Source organism: Chlamydotis macqueenii, chromosome 3, assembly GCF_036417535.1.
Source record: "Chlamydotis macqueenii isolate bChlMac1 chromosome 3, bChlMac1.mat, whole genome shotgun sequence".
In the NCBI taxonomy this organism is placed as follows: Eukaryota; Metazoa; Chordata; class Aves; order Otidiformes; family Otididae; genus Chlamydotis; species Chlamydotis macqueenii.
In genome coordinates, this window is record NC_141558.1 from 34339864 (window position 1) to 34347747 (window position 7884).

Here is a 7884-nt window from a genome sequence, read left to right on the forward strand (position 1 = left end):
CCATTAAGCTGTACTAGAGAAAAGCCACTGGAAAAAAATAATTTATTAGATGAAGGTGCTGAGTTCAACTGAGATTACTTCTAAACCCCTGAAGCTGCAGAGGACAGTACTGTCCTACACAGTAAGATCTGTCACCTTTGGATGGTCATCGGGAATCAGATTCCTCTATTTCTAGGTGTATTACAGTCAACTTCCAGCAGTTGACAGCAATGATACAGTATAATCAAGTTCTCAGTGTTCATTTTTCACACAGATTTTATCTAACCGTAATAATTTATTACAATATTAATTTGCTCCACTAAAGCAAGAATATTAAATTCCTATAATAAAGACAAGGTATCACTCTCTCATAAGGATTCAAGGTGTTTAACTCACCTTCAAAGTACTAACATAAACCACATGCAAAGAAAAGAGGCTTATGATTCAAAGATCTGTATACTGATCAACTCAATGTGCATTTACTGAAAGTAAAAGGCACTCTAATGTAGAACACGATACAATCCAGACCACCACAACACAACGTAAAAACTGCTTTATTTATTGCAGTTAACATGTTACAGTTAAATTATGATTCCAAGCATTAAGCCAGCTGCTTATAGTAAGTATAAGCTGCCATCATAGTCACATGGAATTGGACGAAGAGATGCTAGTCACTGAGGTTTCTTGAACTGGAGTCATTTCTGCTTCTTGGGCATTGAAGCGACAAGCAGCTCATAAACAACATAGGCTGTTCCTGAATTGAGAGACAGAAAAGACATTTTCAGAATGGTAAACAGAATTTCTTTCAAGTCAGCTTTCCTTTCCCAGTTTGTTCCAGAAGAAATATTGACAATAAGCAGCTGCAATTCAGACATAACACATTTCCATAGCCGCATCTCAATGATTTTTTTTTTTTGCAATTAATATTTTAGAGGAAAAAAAAAATCCTTAAATAGCTCTCCATAGACTGCATAAAAACAAAGAAACAGGAAAAAAAGGGGAAAGATAAGTTTGTGGAACCTACATAGGTGATGATAAAGTAAGGGCTACTCATTCTTAAAGTAACTGAACTGAAAATCCATTCAATCAACATCATTAAGTTAGAGGCTACTACAAAACCATCTAACAAGCAGCATAAAGCTTTTAAATATAGACAGCATCATAAAGCTTGGATATATTCTGATAGTTTGCACCGTATGTGAAACCTCAGCACAGCACCTAGCACTAAAGAGTCAGGCTAGCGAGAAAACTGGTATATGTACGTGCTATAATTACATTTAACTTCTTTTCAGAATAAGCTTTCTAAGTAGTTAGAGAAAGTCATACGCGAATTTGGAAGGAGTATTCAACCTATAGTACTACTAAGTCATGGAAAAAAAGCCATCTGCAAAGCTAAGTTTGAGAAAGCACAAATAAATATACAGTATTCCCAAATTAATTTGAGAAAGCACAAATAAATATACAGTATTCCCAAATTATTTTTTTTCCTCTCTACATACATTTTGCATGTTCTAAAGAACAGACTGAAGGAACTGCGTAACTAATTTACAGAATAAATGCTAGTAATGTTGGAGATTGTACCAAAGAAAAAGTATTTTAATATGAGCACATTGGAAACTGTACCAAAGCATAAATATTTTAGTATTAGCCTTACCAAAGACTGCAAGACCCATGGTGACTCTATACAACAGAGCATCCATCACACCACCTTTAAGATGCACTGGGATGCCATTATCCTCCTAATGGAAACAAGTGACAAAAAGAAACTATTTAAATACAGTTCTTGCAGTATCGTGTTAATATAACTAGAATTATCCAGAACAATAATTACTTCCCCAAATTATCTTCCCAACTCCCAAAAGACACTGAACCTTATTTAGAGTCCTCTTTGTCTTTCAAGCTTTCACACTGGTATCAGGTGATCACTCACTAGGGGAGCATAGTAAATGATGTACACATTCATTTTGAAAGCAGTGATTGGCAGATGCCTAAACACTTCTGACACCAGCTGCCACCCCCTCGGGTGCACAGGGTATAATTACCATCCCTCAAAACTTCCCATCCGCCTTCAGCACAGTCAACCCCTGTGCAGCAAGGGGAGGAGCCTCTACTGTCACCTGGTGTTATACAGGAAATTGTTTTGCTCCACCTAAAATAAAACTCCTAGACACCAGATCCACATGATCTTTACCCTTGTCAGCGAGTTCATACTGCTCTGGAATTCAAGCCTGCCTCCAGCGCTGATAACCCGCACCCCAGCCCAGCTTAACTAGCTGCCCCACAAGAAGGGACTGGGAGGAAGAAGAGATATGCCTAGAGATCTCCACCCACAGAAACAGAACCTCTGACCTCATCCGTCACTGGCATCCACTTCCCCTTGGCTTGCAATGAACACCGTGCTCCTTAGGCAGTGTACAACAAGATTGGCTTTCACTTTCATAGAACCGTAGAATGGTTGGAGTTGGAAGGGATCTTCAAAGGTCATCTAGTCCAACCCCCCTGCAAGAAGCAGGGACATCTCTGACCAGATCAGGTTGCTCAGAGCCTCATCCAGCCTGGCCTTGAACGTTTCCAGGGATGAGGCTTCCACCACCTCTCTGGGCAACCTGTTCCACTGTTCTATAACTTGCATTGTAAAAAATTTTTTCCTAATATCTAATCTAAATCTACCTCCCTCTATTTTAAGACCATTACCCCTCATCCTATCACAACAGGCCCTACTGAACAGCCTATCCCCATCTTTCCTGTAGGCCCCCTTGAAGTACTGGAAGACCACTATAATGTTTCCCCAGAGCCTCATCTTCTCCAGGCTGAACAGCCCCAACTCTCTCAGCCTGTCCTCATAAGAGAGGTGCTCCAGCCCTCTTATCATCTTCATGGCCCTCCTCTGGACCTTCTCCAACTGGTCCATGTCCTTCTTGTGTTGGGGGCTCCAGAACTGGACACAGTACTCCAGGTGGGGTCTCACCAGGGCAGAGTAGAGGGGGAGAATCACCTCCCTCCACCTGCTGGCCACGCTCCTCTTGATGCAGCCCAGGGTGCAGTTGGCCTTCTGGGCCACAAGAGCACACTGCCTGCTCATGTTGAGCTTCTTGTCCACCAGCACTCCCAAGTCCTTCTCCTCAGGGCTGCTCTCCATCCATTCTCCACCCAGCCTGTATTTGTGCCTGGGATTGCCACGACAATGGCAATCTCCTTTCCAAAAACTATTAAACTGGGGCTTCTAACATCTTTTTTCCTTTTCACATCACTGAAGCCCAGTCTATTCTATCCTCACTATGAAGGTGCTGCTCCAGGTTATGGCTGACAGCTGGGAGTATGCTATTGAGTATACACTGCTTTGGCATTTGAAGAACTGCTAGTTCTCACTAGGAGGTCCTATCAATCAGGAAGAGAGTAATTCAGAAATTATTTTTAAAGCTTCAGTAACTTTCTAGGAATGAATCCACTCCCTCAGGACCTCTATTGTTTTCATAACCGAGAAGTACAATAATACCACTCCCTCATTAAGGATTATGAGGCTCATCTATGAGCTATGGATACTGCTGTAAGATTGCCGGTTTAACTTTTCACTGTACTTCTGTCCTCTCACTCGCTGGTTTTCTCTATTTATTTTTAGGACATACTCCCCCATCTCATCTCATCTCATTTCAGGGTACTTTGTCTTTATCTTTTTACAGTACCTAGTACTCATAAGAAACTCATTTCACATGGTGTAAAACCCTAAAGAGTCATCAAGTCAAGTATGCATGTACAAGTACTCAATCTCTGTAGAAAGTAACTGCTGATTTCAAACACTGTAGTCACACAACTGATTTCAACAGCACACCTCAGATATATAGAGGACTTTCACCAGTTCTTTATAAACAAAATGTATACAATTATGATCTAGTAAAACCTTTTAACTCTATTAACATTATTCTACTATAAGTGTTCACTCAATACCTGAAAAAGCTTCTGCTTCTCATGAATTCTATTTTCAAACTGCCTGCGTGAAGCAGTGCTTATGGTCCTCTGGGAAATTTGGCGAAGACTCTGAAATAAAAGATAAACAGCATTTTAAAAACAGTGAATTTTTGCAGCTACATCCACACTGAGTAGAAAGAGGGGTTTTTTTTAAAGTAAGATAGAAGTGGAAGGAACAGGAAGACAGTAAAGTCCCTAAAAAACCCCAACCAAATAAAACTTCACCAAAACCCACTGGTTTTGAATTCAGCCAGTCTTTCAACAGACTATGTAAAGGACTGATTGACTGGTTACCTCAAAAGGAAAAACTCAGGAAAACTACTTTCAGTACGATACAACAGACTTGTGGATCTGCAGCATAACTCAGTATCGTTCTCAGACAAATCTTGACCTCTACCCCTTAGATCTCAGTTTTAGGCATGATTTGCTGTGTCTGACTCTAGTAATGGGGACAAGAACATTAAAGACAAACATGTTTGCACAGACAAGGATCTTCTGTCACAGCTGCAGTTCACCTGCTAGCTACCAGCACAGGAGTTAACCTTCACAGAGCTGAAGAAAGCACCCACCCACCCAGAGAGTTTAAAGACACCTTGCTGTGTCCTAAGCTACTGTCCTGGTTTTGGCAGGCATGGAGTTAATTTTCCTCTCAGTAGCTGACCTGTTTTGGATTTCTTATGTGAAGAATGGTGATAAACACACTGATGTTATGAGTTGTCACTAATGAGACCAAGGACACTGCCCGACTTCCCAGGTTTTGCTAATGTGCAGGTGCAGGATGCTGGGAGGGATACAGTCAGAAGAGTTGACCCAAACTGGCCAAAGAGAGTATTCCATGCCATAAATGTCATGCTCAGTACTTAAGTGGAGGTGAGCTCTCGCTTCTTCTCTCACTGTTGGGAATCATTCTGGGATCATTTGCAGGTTTTGTTTTCTTTTGTTCTATGACTGCTGACCAGGAAAGGCTGTATTGGTCATCAGGGTCATTGGGTGGTGAGAAATTGTGCATAATTTGTTTTGTAATTTAAAAAAAATATATTATTTTTTATATTTTAAAAATTATTATTCCTATTGTTATTCTTACTATAATTTTATGTATATATAAAGTAATATTTCCCTTTGCTATCCCAGTAAACTGCCTTTATCTCAACCTACAAGTTTCATTTTCTTCCTGATTCTCTCCCCCATCCTGCTGGTGGGGGGAGGATGACTGAGCTGTGTGGCACTGAGTTCCTGACCGGGGTTAAACCACGACAGCTAGAATCTGTTTCCGTAGTCACATCATACAGGTGCATGTTAGCACGGGTCAGGCCACCCGGAAAAATAATCAATACGATTCCGATGGCTCAAAGTCTGCCATGTCAAGTCGCAAAGTTAAGAAGTTCGTTAAGTTAAGTAAGTCTCAGCAGTCTCCTTCAAGCAACACTGATAACACTGATCCCTCCCCCGCAAAACTACCACCACTAAAAAAGCAGCCAGGAGGCAAACACCCAGATGATGCCGGTTGCAAGTAACGGAACAACACACCTCCTCCCCTCACCCACCCCCAAATACACACACTATAAAATTTATCCCCTTAGGACGCGCTAAGCTCACCCTAGGCTCAGCTCCCATCCCATCCAGTACCCAAAGCTCAGCACTAGGCGGAGCGAGCGGGCCAGGACCCGAAATGCAGCACTTCCCCCCTCGCCCATCCCCGGTAGCTCCCTCAGCAGCAGCCGGCGCTGGCGGGGCCGGCAGGGAGGGAAGGAGGAAGGGAAAGAAGGGAGGTGACCGGGCGGCCGGGTCCCGCAGCCCAGGCGGGCACCCGGGAGGGCGCCGACAGCCTCCGGGCGGCCCCCACACACCCCACCCTGCCGCCTCAGGCAGCCCCACGGCAGTGGCTCTCCCCGCCCAGGCCCGGCCCAGCGGCCTCACCAGCAGGTTCCGCCACATCGCGGCTGTTGGTCCCGTCCCGGGGCTCTTGGTCCCGTCACCTCCCGCCGGCAGCAAGGGCAGCGGAAACGGAAGCAGCTCCTTCCCCCTCTCCCCCCCGCCGCGGGTACCACAGAGGCAGCCGCGCCCAGAGCGCCGTCGCAGAGCCTACAGCGCCGCCTACGCGTCAGCCCTCCGGGGGGGGGGGGGGGGGGTGCGCCCGGAAGAAGATGGCGGCCGCAGGGGCTCGGGGAGGAGCCGGCCGGAGAGCGAAGCGCGGTTTCCAGGCCGATCTGAGAAAGGCTGTTCCCTTCCTTACACTCCCACGGGGGTCCCCGCACTGAGGAGGGGCAGGCAGCGTGGTGTGGAGCAGCGGCACAGGGAGCTGCCTCTGGGCGGGTGAGCCCAGGCCCAGACCCCGCGCCCCCTCGTAGGCACGAGTTCTGTTCGACGTTTGGTGCCGTGGGACATTTGTCCGGTTTCGGGGCCCAGGAACCAGACATGAGCCCCATCACACCGAGAGCGGGATAGGAGAGACGAGGCTGGAGCAGTTGCGTCTCCAGCAGCCAGAGGCACCGGGCAGCTGAGGGAGGCAGCCGGGCACGGGTCAAAACTCCAGGTGTTTCTCCACAGCCTACAGCGCAAACCCAAGAACGTTGTTGCCGCACGATGCTGGGGCTGCAGGTTGCTTCCCTGCTTTCAAAGGGCACTTTGGCAAAAAAAAGGAATGTCCCACAGAGCTGCTACATACAGATTTCAAAATTGCCTTTCATTAAAAAGTCTCAGGCCTGCAGAGGGCTCAAAGTGCGTCCTAGGAGAATAGCACCAGCGTGGGCTGCTGCTGTTCATATGGACTCCCTCGACATCTTTGGCCATCACCAGAAGCAGGACACTGAGCCTGGGCCTGGCCCAGCCAAGTAGGTCTTACACCCTTGGGATAGATATGACACCCCTTGTTGAGCCAGAACACAGAAAAAAAAAAAAAAACAGAACTAAACCGTGCACCCACCCACCGCCTCAAACTCTGTTAGTAGCAGGGATACTGAGTACCATGCGTGTGAAAAAAAGAAAACCCAGCTTCACATTCATGTTTCACAATATGTAGTTGCAGACAGGGAAGTAATGCCAGATTTGATGAAATGCAAGCCTACTTGATTCCAAAGGAATAATCTATTTGTCCTTCAAGAACGCTCTGAGAAGCCTGTGTTTTTTTCTGCATTGCAGATCTAGCCCTATAATTGCATCTTCTTGTGCTTCAGCCTTACACTGAAATACAGTGCTGTCAGGAAAACTATTTCCTGGCTTTGCTGCAGTTGCAGTGCAGTCAGGTTTTGGCATTACAGTGCTTTTGCACTGGTGCCAAACCTCATGATGAATAATGTGTGTCAAACACAGCAAATTAGTGCTCAATCTGGTATGGAAATAACAAGGATTGTATCTCAAAGCACAGCACTTCTCAATCTGATGAGCTGCCCCAGAAAGAAACTAAAAATGCAAACATGAAGAGGCATTTATAGCTATAGTCTTAGCTGAGTAGAATATTTAAAATACCATTTAGAAAGCATAGTCATAGAGAAATATAATGTGCTGTAACAAAAGAGGAAATTTGATGCATTATTTAACAAACAGTTTTCAAACACTCAAGCAGTGCTATTCTAGAGTAACACCTAGAGTACATTACTACTGCTGCAAGGTAGATTTCCATTCATTCCTCTTGCAAGCTTTCATCTTATGAGTGCATATAATGTTCATATTCTGATTTTTATTTACGCAGTTGTATTTTGATACTGGTAAAAGGATCATAATCCCCAGAGAAATTATGATTGTTTCTTTTCTGCTGTGTGGATCATTTCCCGATACGTCTGAATCAGAGCTTCAGTCCTATTGTCTATCAAAATACACTTTACAAACAGAAAGGCCATGTGGGTTACATACGAAGGAGAGCTACAAGGTGACTGCTCAGAGCAAGTACAGCTGGTGTCCTCGGTGTTTACTAATTTATGAAGAAATGAAAAATTAAGGGGA

At 44.8% G+C, this 7884-nt stretch overlaps 1 protein-coding gene across 1 annotated transcript; it reads right to left on the reverse strand.

Moving 5' to 3' along the window:
- Positions 1–517: 517 nt before the first annotated feature.
- COX7A2 (cytochrome c oxidase subunit 7A2) lies at positions 518–6008 on the reverse strand. Its single transcript, XM_086744923.1, has 4 exons — positions 5863–6008; positions 3925–4014; positions 1634–1718; positions 518–733 (listed from the first exon to the last, which is right to left on the reverse strand). The coding sequence occupies exons 1-4, from the start codon at positions 5878–5880 to the stop codon at positions 675–677; spliced, it is 252 nt and encodes an 83-aa protein (XP_086601049.1). The 5' UTR covers positions 5881–6008; the 3' UTR covers positions 518–674.
- Between the last annotated feature and the right edge of the window lie 1876 nt (positions 6009–7884).

Excerpts from the sequence above, each read along its gene's own strand:
- COX7A2 (XM_086744923.1), bottom strand. Across the intron at positions 1,719-3,924 it reads AGAAGCAGAAGCTTTTTCAG|GAGGATAATGGCATCCCAGT; the intron begins GTATTGAGTGAA and ends TGTTTCCATTAG. Across the intron at positions 734-1,633 it reads CATGGGTCTTGCAGTCTTTG|GAACAGCCTATGTTGTTTAT; the intron begins GTAAGGCTAATA and ends CTCTCAATTCAG.